Source organism: Callospermophilus lateralis, unplaced genomic scaffold (assembly GCF_048772815.1).
Source record: "Callospermophilus lateralis isolate mCalLat2 unplaced genomic scaffold, mCalLat2.hap1 Scaffold_98, whole genome shotgun sequence".
Taxonomy (NCBI): domain Eukaryota; kingdom Metazoa; phylum Chordata; class Mammalia; order Rodentia; family Sciuridae; genus Callospermophilus; species Callospermophilus lateralis.
This window is the reverse complement of record NW_027517992.1, coordinates 2,969,065-2,985,071: the sequence shown is the minus strand read 5'-3', so window position 1 is coordinate 2,985,071 and position 16,007 is coordinate 2,969,065. Positions and strand designations below refer to the sequence as shown.

Sequence of the window (16,007 nt, the reverse complement as noted above, 5' to 3'; positions counted from 1 at the left end):
CTCCTCTGCACATCCCCATCCCACCACCCTTTCTAAAGAAGGCCTCCCTGGGCAATCCCGCCCTAAATGCCTTTTTTCTCTTCTGAATGTCACCAATCCTTACCGCCTATGCTCTAGACTAGCAATTTCTTTTTAGGCTACCTGGGACTAAGTTCTCTTTGCATATGGAGTTTTTACCTTCCTAGACTCACTACAGGTCTCCTTTAGAGGCTTTGATTATTCAGCACCCTTGAGCAAGGATTTCAAATACATGCAATTTCAAAATACCCGAGTGACTTCACAGTATCAAGGTTTTTCATTTGAACTACTCTACTTTAGAGACAAATGAAATATTTTCTTTTTAAGCTAATCTTAATTTAGTGCTTTATAGTAACTAAAAGTCACTGTTGATACGCTCAGGGCTATTTAAGGTTTTTATGAAGGGTTATATGACCCTTTTAAGTGATCTTAAGGAACTACACCTGAAAGCCCAATAGTGAAGAAGACAAGTTTATAACAAAACTAGGAATGAACTGTCTTTTTCACCATTAGGCCTATCAAGTACAAAACTTCTTGCACTATTAAAAACACTTTCTTTCCTTCTAATTTGCTAGGAACAGTGAGGTCGGTAGATGAGAAGTGGCCTCTAGGAGGGGAGGGTCAGCAGAGCCAGACTCCAGTTCCAGCATGGGGAAGACCATGGAGAAGAGACCTGGTACTTATGGTTCATAAATACTCACCCACTAAAGGAGTTGCAAACCGAGTAGTTTCTTGGCAAAAAGCATGCCAGCCCCACTGAGACATGGCATTTACAGTTACCAAGACCCCACATGCTTCACAAAGTTCATTCCTTTCCACTATCTCGCAAGCCCTTGAGGACAGCCTTGTGAAGTTAGATAGTGTAAGTAAGTAACATCACTATTCTGACATCCATTTTTAAGTCTTGGGGAGAACTGCACCACACCTAATAGAAATCTAGTGTCCACATTTCTATTTCCTTCCATCAAACCCATCTGTGGAAAGCTACTGTTGTTTCTTCCAGACAGAAGGACTTCTATCACGTATGGATCTCACACAGCCAACCGAGAACAGGCAACACACGCCACTGCACTTCAGAAGTGTGTGCACCAAGAGCCCTGGCTTGTTACTAACAGGCAAATTTAATCTCTCATTTCTTATAGTCATAAATAGGAGCAGGACAGAGATCAAGAAGATGACAGAAACTTGTAAATGTGGCCTTTACTATACTACTTTATAGATTATAGTCTTTCTATGGTTCACACTTAAAAAGTCTGAACCCCAACACCACCCCCTCCCTGACAAGAAACTTCTCACATTTAACCTTACAGGGCTACTCAGACATGAATAAAGTCAAACAGAAATGTGAAGCTGAGAATCCAAAATAAATCCAAGTCAAAAATGCCTGGTGTATGTATATCTGTAGCCCATGGCAGAACTGCATGCTCTTTGGTCAGAGACAATATCAACTGTGTTCTCACAGCACTGTGTTCTTTCCTTCTCTACACAATGTTTGTATGAGTCTTTGTTTGACAATCAAGGAATATTTATTGAGGGCCTACTACCTGTCAACCAACCATCTAGGCACTCATCAGTGACTTAGTGATGTGCTACTGTCCCCCTACCAGCTTGAACTCTAGGCACCAAGGGAAGACTTACTGCTGCCTTTTTCTGATCAAAAAGTCCCCATGGCAGGGACTTAATAAACATTAGTTGAATGTGAGAGAGGAGAGAGAAGGAGCCAGTTTGTGTGTGTAAAGGCATTAGGGCTTTTCAACTGCCCAAACAGGCCTTACCATCCACCAGAAATCTGATGACTTCTGAAAGGCCCACATGCCATGCACAGCTGTAGGCACAGCAGCTGTCATGCAAAGTAGTCAAGGTCCAGAACTAGGAAGAAGAATTCAGCCCTTTGTTTCTCTCTGCCTTTCTCATAACCAAAATGAGGTTAGACCCAATGTCAATCTTCCTGTCAGCTGTATGTCTTCAACATCTGGCTTTCAGAAATACTAAGGTAACATTATCTCTGAGTAAAATTTGCACTGATTCACTCTCTGACATCACTGCCTGAAAAGATATTATTTAAATATCTGAGGTCACACATAGGCCTAAATAGAACTGAGTTAATATAAAAAGCTCTCCATTTCAGGTCTTTGCAAGCTATAAATTAGTTTTCAGAGTATTTAACTTAAAAATAAAAAAAGGTTTGACTCATTATTCAAACTCTCCAAACTTTTAGGTCACAGACAGCAACCAGACCTCTTTTATGAGTAAGCTGTCCAAAGCAGATGTTACGTTCCAAGCCTGAGCTTCATGCTAGTCCTTTAATTAAAACCTAGGATTCAGTGGGTTATATGCTTCTCACAATAGTTATGTGAACAATAATGGGATAAGAAAAAATACCAATTATTTAGCTCAAGATGAAAAACAATAGTCTAGGCATGAAATATATAAATTCATCTATCAACTACTAAAACAAACAGTTTACATTCAGGTTTTTCCTCTATATCCAATTAAATGGACACAACAATAAAAGATAAATAAGAAAGCAAATGAGTAGTGAAATACATTCTGAAAATGCACAAACTATGCCAAACAGAAAAGCCTTAGGGTGAGGTTGCTATTAAGCTACAAATGTTTAAATACATAAATATGTTTAGTAGCACAGTAATGAGTCCCCACTTCCCAATATCCAGACCATACAAATCACAACTCTTGTGGAAAGGCTGATAACATAAATTATAAATAAAATACATACTAAATAAAGGAGCAAGTAAAATTTTGTGAAGAGTTTGCCAACAATCAAGCACTAAGCTTGATATAAAAAAAATTCCAATACAAGGTTAAAACAATTAAAATAAGACCTAGAATGTTCTAAACTCTGATCATCTGATTCAGAATCAAATTATTTAATGACCTTCAGTGTAGTCAGCACAAGGCCCACCAACTAGCCGGCCCTTAGGGAATTAGTTATGTTTCCATTATGCGTCGAAATACAAAGAACGAGTAACTGAAAAATCAGAATGGTCTTCTTGCCTACATTTTTTAAATATTAATGTTAAAATCTTCCAAAGCAAGTACTTTATGCTTTTATTTACAGCTGGACTTCCACAACATACTTTGAAATGTTCTGGACAAAAAACAGACTCATTTGTTGGGATGATTACAAAAAGTTACTTAAGACCTAAGATAGGATAATAATAATAATGTACTTGTATTAATTTTAAAAAACAAATAAACAAAAACAAAAAACTACCAGACCGTGCCTTGGCACATATTCAAACTGAGCTCTATAAAAGACTCCCAAATTCACACTAAAATTCTTCATTAAAAAAAAAATTCCAACAACGTATCAGCATGCCAGCTGGAAATATGATATAGCCGACCAAACTATTTTCCTAACCAGAAATTTAACCCTCCTTTGTAAATGCGACTACACTTTACCTTTTGTTCAAAAACATCATAAATCATAAAACTATGAGAAGTGACTCAAAACGACAAAGCAGCAACTGCCCCCCCCCCAACTTGCACGCCGCCCGCAGCATCCTTCGGGGAGTCCCTGCCCTCCGGCCCGGGCCCGGCCTCTCCCCTCCCGGCAGGCGCTTCCCTCCCCCCTCGCTGTCTCCTCCTGGTCTCTCCGCTGTCCGCGGAGCGGGCTGTCAGCCATGGCCGGAAGGCGGAGGCCGCCAGTCTAGCGCGGCGGGGCCGACTCTGACGTCCGCTGGGCAGAGCCCGCACCCTGCTGCGCCGTGCACTTTCGCCGCAGGAGCGCTCAGGCACAAGTTAGCAAACACCCCGAGCGGCAGCCGCCGTGATTCAGCAGCGGGGCGGCGGTGATCGCGGGCTGGCCTGGCCGAGTCCGAAAAAGGTCACCAAGACACCGCGGGCGCCGGGCCCAGCCCGCGATCCAACCCGCGACCTGGCCGGCTGCAGCGAGACGGCTGCTGCTTGCGGGCCGGGCGAGGGCCGGCCGGCAGGTCCTACCTTTCCGGCTCTTGGGGGAGCTCCGCTTGCTCCGGGCGCTGGCTCGCTCTTCCTCAATCGCAGCTGCTATCTCGGGGTTGTCTTCCCCATTGTACCAGACCAGGAGCTCCTCGCCCGGCGCGATTGGCTGTGGGGAGAGAAGAGACAAGCGCCGGGCCAATCAGAGAAGAGGTTGTTGGCAGAGGCGGGGCAACGCCGCAGCAGGCGGGAGCTGCACGCCCGTGGCAAACAGCTGTCAGGCGGGCGCGCCACCGGCAGCGCGCGCTGAGGTGGGGCGGGGGAGGTGGCTCCACGAAGGAGGGGGCGCTTCCGGGAGGAGGAGCTCACAGCCGCGCGCGAGGAAGGGGCACGGCCAGGAGGAGGAGTCTATAAAACGGTTCCTACGCAGGGAGGCGATCGTGGCCCCGCAGGCGGGGCTCCTACCGAGGAGGAGGGGTTCACGGTCGCGCGCCCTGCCAAGGAGGCGGCTCTCTCGGTCATGCGCAAGGGGCTCCGCAGGTGAGAGAAGCCCAGGGCCCAGTGCCACAGGCTGGATGAAGGATAAGCCAGCCGCGGATCGCGGAGGCTCTCATTCAATCCCCAGGCGCTTCCACATCTTACTGCTCCAGTCCCCGAATCCCCCACGCGAAGAGAAGACACAATATGGAACCTCTTTCTGCACAAAATCCAAGTGAATGAGAAATTTAAAGCACAATTAACAAGCAGGTGGCAGCACATGATTCTGATTCCAAAAGCAAGCGAAGCCTGGTGTCGCGCTGCACGTCTACCCCTGCCCCGCTGCCCACTTCGCAGAAAGCTAAGAGGAGGCAGCACAGGACCCTGCGCAGCTCTCCTCCGGTCAGCAAAAGGGCATTACGACTTTTAAACACAAGGAAAGCACCACCCAGGTATAATGTTCCTAAAACTCAGAATTCTTTCCAGTCAGTGTGACTGGGAGAGCAAAGACACACCAGTAGATTACACCTACAAGACCCTGGGGGCGCGGGGGTGCTGAGTGGAGAGATGGCCTCTAAACAGAACTGAGGAAAAGAGCTTCTTGGTTTCTCTCTCAGGGACTGACCTGATCAAAAAGTTGCAAAAATAACAATGCAGGTAAAATTCCATCAGAAACCCACTGAATAAATAAGAATTCATGACTCAATACTAACATAAATGAATGAACAAGTAGATACATACAAAGGAAAATTCTTCCTTAAAGTCCATCACAAGGAATCATAGTGAAAAGAGAGAATCAGAAAACTGCCCCCTTGGCAATCTTCGTTGTACAACTGATTCAGGGAAGACTCACCAATGGTGAAAGTCTGAGGAGTAGCACAATTTGCATAGGCTCAAAATATCTCCTAACAAAATATCTATTAATTACAAGGGGAAAATTGTGTTTTCCTAATGTGACAAATGAATATCATATGTCTCTTGGAAGGATACACAAAGAACATGACATTGCTTTTGGGAAGATTTCTGCCCAAAAGACATAAATGAAATTTAATCATGATGAAACCTAAGAGATTCTATAAAATAGCCATTTCTCCTTGAAACTGAAAAGTAAGCAAAGACTAAGGTATTGTCCAAGCTAAGGAAACTTGATATGATAACTGAATACAACAGTATTCTTACAATGAAAACAAGTAGAACAGTTGACAACATTTGAGTCAGGCGGACCGATTAAAATGTTGTCTCAATGCTAGCTCCCTGATTCTGATCATTGCACTATGGTTATGTAAGAGAATAATCCAGGTATTTTGTTTTGCTTTGTCTTTTTTTTTTTTTAAGGGGAGGGAAATTCCATCTAAGAGGTCAACAAATAGCTCCTCACGCCAATATAACTTCTAGTATAGATAAAGTCCTTAAAAACAAGTTACTATTAAAAAAGATAGTGCACCATAATCAAGTGGTATTCATCCCAGGAATGCAAGTTCAATAGTTCAATATACATAAATTGATAAACATAATTCATCACATCAATAGACTTAAAGAATCATATGCTTATCTCGAAAGATGCAGAAAAAGCATGACAAAATACAGCAGCCATTCATGTTCAAAACACTAGAAAAGCCAGGGATAGCAGGAATATACCTCAACATTGTAAAAGCTATATATTTAAACCTAAAGCCAACATCATTCTAAATGGAGAAAAATTGAAAACCTTCCCTCTTAAAACTAGACAAGGATGCCCTCTTTCACCATTTCTATTCAACATAGTCCTTGAAAGTCTAACCAGAGCAATTAGACAGAAGAAAGAAATTAAAAGGATAATAAAAGGAAAAGAAGAACTCAGACTATCCCTATTTGCCAAAGACATGATTCTATATTTAGAAAATCTAAAAAACTCCACCAGAAAACTTATAAACGAATTCAGCAAAGTAGCAGGACATAAAATTAAAACCAAAAATCAAATTGCATTCCAATACATCAGTGATGAATCAACTGAAATGAAAGGGAAATTAGAAAAACTATCCCATTCACAATAGCCTCAAAAAAATAAAACATTTGAGACAATCTAACAAAACAGATGAAATACCTCTACAATGAAAATTACAGATCACTAAAGAAATTGAAGAAAACCCTGGAAGATGGGAAGATCTCCCACATTCCTGAATAGGCAGAATTAATACTGTCAAAATGGCCAGACTACCAGAAGCACTATATAGATTCAATGCAATTCCTATTAAAATTCCAATGACATTCTTTATAGAAATAGAAAAAGCAGTCACGAAATTCATTTGGGAAAATAGGAGGACCAGAATAGCCAGAGCAATCCTTAGTGAGAAAAGCAAAGCAGGAGGCATCACAATACCAGACCTTAAGTTAAAATACAGAGTAACAAAAACATGGTATTGGTATCAAAACAGACATGAAGACCAATGGTACAAAACAGAAATACAGTTTCATCATATTAGACAAAGGTGCCATAAACATACATTGGAGAAAAGACAGCCTATTTCAACAAACGGTGCTGAGGAAAGGAAATTCATATAACAAAATAAAATTAAACCCCTCTCACCCTGCATAAAACTCAACTCAAAGTGAATCAAGGCATTAATTAGACCAGAGACACCCCGCCCACTAGAAGAAAAAGTAGGCCCAAATCTTCATCATGTCAGCTTAGGAACTGACTTCCTTAACAAGACTCCTAAAGCGCAAGAAGTAAAATCAATAAATGGATCCAGGCGAGATGGCACACACCCGTAATCTCGGTGGCTTAGGAGGCTGAGCCAGGAGGACTGCAAGTTCAAAGCCAGTCTCAGCAACAGTGAGGTGTGTTAGGAAACTCAGTGAGACCCTGTCTCTAAATAAAATACAAAATAGAGCTGGGGATGTAGCTCAGTGGCGAAGTGCCCCTGAGTTCAATACCTGGTACCAAAAAAAAAAAAAAAAAAATCTCCAGGATAGATAAAGAACTCAAAAAACTTAACAAAAAAAAAAAAAAAAGAGAGAGAAAAATCAATAAATGGGCAAAGGAACTGAACAGACACTTCACAGAAGAAACAAATATATGAAAAAATGTTCAACAATTCTAGCAATTAGAGAAATGCAAATTAAAATTACACTAGCATTCCATTCACTCTAGTCAGAATGGCAATTATCAAGAATATGAGTAATGAGAGCTGGGGCTCAGTGGCAGAGTGCTTACCTAGCATGTGTGAGGCACTGGGTTTAATCCTCAGCATTTCATAAGAAGATAAATAAATAAAGTAAAATAAAGGTATTGTGTCCACCTACAACTAAAAAAATTAATAAAAAAATATAAGTAATGATAAATGTTAGTGAGGATGTGAGGAAAAGTGTACACTCATACATTGCTGATTGGACTGCAAATTGATGCAACCACTCTGAAAAGCAGTATGGAGATTCCTCAAAAACCATGAAATGGAACCACCATTTGATCCAGTTATCTATCCCACTCCTTGGCATATACCCAAAGGATTTAAAATCAGCATACTATAGTGACATCAATGTTTATAGCAGCTCAATTCACAATAGCTAAACCATGGAACCAACCTAGGTGCCCTTCATGCCCTTCAACAGATGAATGAGTTTAGAAAATGTGGTATATATACACAATGGAATATTACTGAGTCATAAAGAAGAATGAAATTATGGCATTTGTCAGTAAATGGAGACTACCATGATAAGTGAAATAAATCAATTCCAAAAAACCAAAGGCCAAATATTCCTTCTGGTACACAGATGCTAACTCACAATGAGGGGTGGGGATAGAAGTTCACTGGATTAGACAAAGAGGAATGAAGGGAAAGGAAGGGAGGGAGGAGAGGAATAGGAAAGACAAAAGTAGGATGAATCAGACATGACTTTCTTATGTTCATATATGAACATACAACCAGCGTATCTCCATATCATGTACAAACACAAGAATGGAAATTTATACTCCATGTATGTATATCAAAATATATTCTGTCATGAATAACTAAAAAGAAAACAAGCAAATGTTAATTTGTTGCATTCTCCACAGAATTCTGTTTATATAGTTCAAATTTCAAAATAGTCTAAATTCTTCAAAATATAAGAACCAGCCACTGTTTCTTTGGCTCCCCCAAGAATGGCTAAAATCTGACACTTTCTTATCTTTGAATCAGTATTTTGTGTGAGGCACTGGGTTCACTTTTCTTTTTTCGTGAATCAGTTAAACCTAAACCAAAAAATCTAATTTAATAATCACAAATGCCTTTGGGCACCCTGATGAGCTAATGGGTTGTGTTTACTTTTCAAAAGTAAATTCCAAACATACTTCATTTATCTTCTTGTTACAAGTCACAAATTTATGAATATGGTGGTATTAAATAATATTTGAAATGCCTAGGGTTCTAGGAAGTAGTTAATTATTAAACAAAATCAAAAGTAAAACAAGAACACAGAAAGGAGGAGTGAGGACACTTGTGTTCTTGATATATTCCTCCCCCAATGAGAGTAACCAGGACCCTGGTTGAAAACTGACAGTTTCAGGGGATCACCAGGAATAAGAGTGCCTGCCTCCAAGGCTCCTCCACCGGGCCTGGGCAGACTGCCTGCTGCACTGGCTACTTCACGGGGGAGCACGCCAGCACCCCCAGTTACTCTTGTTGCTGCAAAACACACACTATGAAAACACCAGAATCCTATTGCACCTGAAATCTAATACAAAATTTTTAAAAGACTATTGGGCTGGTAAAGCACTTCCATCAAGAGAAACAACAACCTGATTACAGAAAAGCTCTTAAAACTGAGATGTTATTATACTATGGAGCAATATACTTCCCAACTTTGTATTAAAGCAGCTACACAGCATTCCCTTATGAAGAAGGGAATACATACATTTTTTAATATATATATATATATATATATATATTAAATCAAGGATTCTTTTCTTCTGTACTATGCTGTTTTCATTTCTGCACTCCTTAGAATTTTCAAGATTTACACAAAGTTCTATCATTGTAAGTACAAATCCACATTTTTAAAAAATGAAGTTGAAAGACCAACCAACCTTTTTCCATACAATTATGCTTCATTTAAGGATGAGATACATTCTGAGAAATGTGCCATCACGCAATGCCACTGTGGTACAAACCTCACAGAGTGTGCTCACACAGACTCAGGCACTGTGAGGTCACTGACTGATGCAATCTTATGGAACCCCCATCGTATGGCGGTGCATGATTGTACTGTATTTTGTTGTTAAAGAAAAAATTAAAACAACAAGACTTCAAACCCTTGCAACTTTTCCTTTGGATTCAGGCAGTCTTTATAAAATCAAGCACTCTCTCTTTTCTAAACATCGGCATATATAAACCTGAAATTTACCAGACCAATTAGGAAGAAGCAAGGGTCCCTAATATTCCTGATGCTAGATCAAATAAGAAAACTGCTCCAGAATCATTGGAATACCCAAATTCATACACACTTATCCACCCAAATCCATTCCCCAACATGATGTATAAAAAGTCATGAATCAGATCTCAACCTCAAACCTTGAACGAGTGAACTGAGCCTAAGACTAAAACTCATACTTCTCTCTCTGTGAGTCATGAGGCCCCACCTGATCTGGCCCCTGCCCACATCACCTCCTACTATTCCTCCTATTCCTCTCCTTCCTCCAGTCACATCAGCCTATGTTCTGTTTCTCTAAAAAAAAAAAACACACAAAAACAAAAAACAAAACTACTAGTGTATTCCTCCTTCAAGGCCCTTTGCTTCTACCAGCCCCTCTTCCTGGATCGCTCTCCTCCAGATCTTTGTGTGGCTGTTTCCTTTCTAACCAGGGATGGAATTCAACGTCTTTCTCAGGAAGCCTTCCCTTGGCCGGAGGCCAATCAGCCTCTCCCTACATAGTCCTCCAGGGCATCTGACTGTCCTCAGAGCACTTGCTTCGATCTGGAATGATTCTATCGACTTAATTACTTGTTTATCTGCTTCCTCCCCTATAAAATGGAAGTTCTCTGACACTAGGACCTTGTCTGTTCTGCCCACTACCCTAGAAGAGTACCCGTCTGCAGTGCACACTCAGTATCTGTCAAACTACTGAGTAGATGAATAAATGGATAATAGGCTTGTTAACTTTGAATAATTTTTAATCAAAGTACCACAAAACTAGTGTTGAGATTTCCCAATTATCTGGGTAGAATGAGAAGGTGATACAAAGCCCATAAAACATCACACGTAATTCATTCACAACACCTACCCCACAGAATGCTTAATCCAGAAGAATACAGTTAGACGATCACCAGTAAGGAATCTGAAAGGCCTCATGAACACTTGAGTAAATATCAAAGGTCAGGACTGGGGGAGGTCTGCAAAAATCAGAACTGTGCTATTTCTGACAAATTTAGGTAAAAATGATAGTAGCACAACTAGTTACTTCACATTCTGAGTAATTATGTTGGCCTAAGCTACTACATATTGGATTGCTTCATCTTTACAACAGGTATATGAATTAGTATTGCAGGTTGAGTATCCCTAATCCAAAAAATCTGAAATCCAAAATGCTCCCAAAAAGGAATCTTTTAGGGTGCCATCATGATACCACAAGTGGAAAATTCCACACCTGACACCTCATGTGATAGGTCACAGTCAAAAGGCAAGCACACTAAAAATATTGTATAAAACCACCTTCTGTTTATGTGTATATGAAACAAATGAATTTTACGTTTGGAAGCATGAAAATGGGGGTCTCATCCCCAAGTTATGCAGATACATACAGATACTCCAAAATTCAAAAATATCTGAACTTCAAAACACTATTAGTCCCAAACATTTCAGACAAGGAATACTCAACCTATACTACTACCACCATCTTGACAAGTGAGAAAACTAAGAGGAATGAAGGAACACCACATGCCACACGTCTAGAAGCCAACATTTGCTCACTAGGTGGTTTGCTCTAGAATTCCCACTCCTGGCACACACCACATCACCTCAGCAAAAACGACAGCTGTCATTAACAGCCCTTAGTTACTGGGTGCTTCTCTATCCATGTTCACCCAGGTGCTCATCACCACACTCTGTGACCTGTATCTGACCAGGAGTGAGCTAGGGCACCAAGAAAGGACATGGGAGAGCCACAGGGCTAGGGCACCCTGGCTCGCCGTGCCCAGGCAGTGTGGCCTCGGAGTTCCCCCTCCCACCCACTGCCCTGTGTGGCTTCTCAAGGTCCCTGCAGTCTAATGTCACTGCAGGTCTGCTCTTGAAGAGAACAGACTTTAGTTTGAAGCCTAAAGAAGTAACTGCAGGGTCGTCCACCTCCCAGGGCTCATGCTCCTTCAGAACCTCATTCCCACGGCCTGGACTGACTGACGCACAGTCACCTCCTGGCCTGCGTTCCATCTCCACCAAGATTCCACCTCACAGATTCAACCAGGTATCTCTCACCTAGGTTAATTTGTAAAACAGAATGAATTCTTGAATCACATTTAGAATCCAATTTCAAATCCGGTGGAACAAAACTGCAGTAATACCTACCAGAAAAGCATGCTGCTATAATTCAGCAGAAAGAAAACAGGAAGCAAGATTTCAGAAGTCACATATGAGAAAGTAACACACACATACAATTCCTACAAGGGCTAAATGCAAGGCCATGGGTATAAATGAAGTAACGGGCCCTCCAACTGGGTAGCAATGGCAGGAAAAAATGTAGCAGAAAAAAAAAATTGAACAGTTACCTGCTTAATGGCCAGTGACAAAACTCAACCTGCAAAGCTGGCCTGTACCTTCAGTGTTTGCTCATCAAGACTTATCAACTCCATAGAGACAATTATTTTTACGGACTGTCCCTCAGTCTATATTTAATGGAAGCAAGTGAATAAAAACAAGCTTTCCTTACAGCAACTTTAGCAAAGCCATCTATTCCAAACAAGCAACAACCATCGGCCTCTACAACCTCAACATTCCACCTTGGAACAATTCCATGCATGATGTGTAGACCTGTCTTCCCCAAGACCATGACCAGTGAAAACAAGGAAAGAGATGCAGTCTTGTTGGTGGCACACCTGACTTGCCCCTTCTCACCTCAGTGATTAATGTCTCCCAATAAAAATGTGGCAAAAAAAACACAACATTCTGTGTAATTTCTATTCTGAATAAAACTGAAGGAAAGGAAAAGCCAACCCAAGGCTTCATTGCTTCATTTACATTGAAGACTATGAACATATGAAGACTTTGAACCCAGCATCACCACAACTATTGATGGCTTCTTACAGTGGAATAAATCTGCCAGTCAGCCAGTTCCCGTGTGTCCTGGGAGGAGGGGAGCAGCTGCCCCACGCTTTATCCACAGTATCCAGAAAGACACAGCATGTGATTACTCAATCCCATCTTCGTGTTTAGTTAAGTTCCCTGACATACATGAAGTAGAGACAACCATTTCTTTACCATAGGACCTTGAGTGTACAAATGAACCACTTCAAATATAGTCCTTTCAAGGTCAGAAAAATAGTTATTGTCAGTCACAGCTAAGGACCACATTTAGAAAACGCATGCAGAGTCACTTGCAGTAGACTATTCCAACATTGTTACCTTTAAAGTTTTATAGTAAATGGCTCTGTTGATTTCCAGTGGAAACAAATTTTGCTCCTCTCCTGAGCAAGCCCAGTTCACATATCGCAGCCAGTTCCCCTTCTCTGGATCAGTGGCATCGATGCACATCCATCCCAAATTCGGGTAATATACCTTGGAAATGGGGGAAAACAACCTTTGTTAAGATAGGAGTACTTACAAGTATCTTCATGTTCAATGTTTAAAACAAGTCTTCCTCATTACACACAACTACTCGATAAAGCATTTTACAGAAACAAAATAAGTGACAGAGAAAAGAAAAATACCAAGTAAAAACTGAAACTCAAAACCATGTGATTCCCATTATTTTTTTATTTGGGCCTGCTTACTTTTTCCCCTAAACAGAAGGAGCTATGTAACTAATATACTTGATGATCACCAAAAGCTTTGCAAATACATGCATAAAGGAAGTGACAACTACATTCCTGAAAATGTGACTTAGGACTGTGAAGCTTGAAGAGTGCTGAGCAGGGCAAATCCCCATTCTCAGGGTTGCTCTGCCACTCCAGCAGGGGGGCCTGGCCCTGTGGGTGACCCAAGTCAGTGGGTCTTTTTCTGGCAGGATTGACAGGGACTTCAGGAAGTAAACACACACTGTGAACCAGTCACGAGGGTGATGGAGCATGATGCTCTGCAAACTCAGCCAGCTCTTACCACTCTATCCAGGGCTCCTGTCAGGACTAAGGTGCCATGGGTCACACTCTAGGAAACATCAATGCCTTCCAAAAACATACTGAAAATTCAGCCCTTCTTTGAGAAGTCACATCAAATCCACTCTTGCAGGAAGCGTCCCTGCAAGACCCTTAGACAATTTCTCCCAGAGAGGCTTCCAGCGCTTAGCTAACATTCCTTCTTGTATTTATTTATTTTTTGTGGAATACCAGGGATTGAACCCAGGGGCACTTAACCACTGAGTAACACCCCTTTCTGTATTTTATTTAGAGACAGGTTCTCACTGAGTTGCTCAGGGCCTCACTATATTGTTGAGGCTGGCTTTGAAATTGTGATCTTCCTGCCTCAGCCTCCTGAGCTGCTAGGATTACAGGCATGCACCACCATGCCTGGCAACATTCCTTGGTTTTAAAGAACATCTATTTTTCAACAATTTTTCACTTTAACTTTTATATATGCAATACATGTACACATTTTATTCACCAAAACTAAACTGCAAAACACCCACTAGGCACTGAAAGAGAAACGCAGAGAGATAAGAACAAGTTTTTTATTTTCCTTTTAGGAGGAAAGAAAAGAATCTACATGCCATAACTCTTACCATGACTCCCACCACTTGCTCCTCCTCTCCTCTCCTCCCACGTGAATCACCACCCATAGCTGCACTGTTCCTTCCAGAACAAAGCACCAGCCCCTACCTGATGTCCTAGAGGCCTGGCAAGCAGGGTGCAGCACCCACCCTCCTGGGCAACTGCCGGGGCTCGGGGCTCATCAGGCACGACGCTCCGCTGCCCACCACTTCCTGCTTCCTCACTGAGCCCCAGGAGGCTCATTTACTACTACTTCTTCCACCACGTGGAAACCAAGGCTCAAAAGTCAAACGACTTTCCTTTCAAAGTCACTCAACTGCGGCCAAAATGGGCTTAAACCCAGGTCTGCAGAACCTCCAAGACCCAGAGCTGCCCCTACCACCCCCATAAAAGTGCACCCCTCCCTCTCCTCAGCACCCAGTCTTTCCACCTCACTTTTCCTACCCTTCCAGGTGCTAGGTGCAGTGCAGTATCGTCTGTCACTTCAGTTCCTTGTTCAGGGCCTTTCCCACTAGAGCCTCAGCACCCTGAGAAGGCATCAGCCTTTTCTCTTGTGCCAGTGCCTCCAACACCTCAACTAGTGCCTGGCATACAGTAAGGTAACAATAAATGACCACCCGAGTGCATAACCACCACCATCCAATGAACGCCTACTGTGTGGTGGGGACTGTGGCAGAACCCCCTCTGCAGTCAGTTTATTTCATCATCATAAGCACCAAGGTACATATTTTAACTGCCATCCAGCTGTGAGCTGATTCAAAACTTGACTGCTCAGAAAGCAACCACCTGCACCACTCTCAAGAGGTAACCATGTGGCATCAGGCTCCCTTGCACCTCACTGTCATACTCCCTCTCCACATTCCTCCCCTTTGAAACAGAGTAGCCTATGTGGCAAGAAACTGCATCACAATGCAAAATTCAAACTTAACACACCAAAACAGCAAAAGCTGCTTTCATTTAAAATGTTTCAGAGACACATGTGTTCAATGGGACTGCAGAGACAGGCATGGCTGCCAGCAATCCCACAGCGTGGAGGAAGGCAGCCACATCCACCTGCCCACACAATGAGGCTCTGCTGGATCTTCCTAGCTCTCAGGTCAGCACAGACCTTTGTGAAAAGCAAGCTGTTCCAGTTGAGTGAATTCTTTCTTTGTGCATAACTCCCTGTGCTTCAAAGGGGACTAAGGCAACTTCTAAGTCACATTGGTGTGCAAAAAGAAAATACTTAATTTTATAGAAAAAGATGGACACTTCAATTTTTTTAAAAATAGGAAAACAAGGAATTCACAAAGGAATACACATAGCCTAAAAACCTCAAAAAAGAAACTTAATGATCAAAAATAATTTCAAATTAAAAGTTTTCATTTATTAAATTGTCAAAAATTATTTTTAAGGGAAAAAAAAAACATATTGGAAGGGTTGTATGAACACATTCTCCCAAGTGCTTACAATCAGAGAACAAACTGGTATAATTGTTTTGGGTGGAATTTTAGCAGCACTTAACAAAAAAAATCTTTCAATATATACACATTCCAACCAGCATGCAAGCTTAGAGGAATTTATTTTAATCAGACAATTGAGCAACTGTACCAACACTTATGTACAAGGCTGTTCCCAGCAGTGTGGTTTACTACAAAACCATATGGAATCAGCTCAGAAAACTATAATCCGTCAATACAAAAGAGTACTAAGAAGACACTTAAAAGTTATGTAAGTGAT

General features: G+C 41.7%; 1 protein-coding gene across 1 annotated transcript in view; it reads right to left on the bottom strand.

Moving 5' to 3' along the window:
- Positions 1–3,769: 3,769 nt before the first annotated feature.
- The window catches only part of LOC143386179 (PR domain zinc finger protein 2-like), a 36,098-nt gene continuing 23,860 nt past the window's right edge, over positions 3,770–16,007 (bottom strand). The window contains exons 4-5 of the mRNA XM_076841447.1: positions 12,988–13,140; positions 3,770–4,108 (exon numbers count right to left, since the gene is read on the bottom strand). Coding sequence (XP_076697562.1) covers positions 3,770–4,108; positions 12,988–13,140 — 492 coding nt within the window. The remainder of the gene's footprint in view (positions 4,109–12,987; positions 13,141–16,007) is intronic.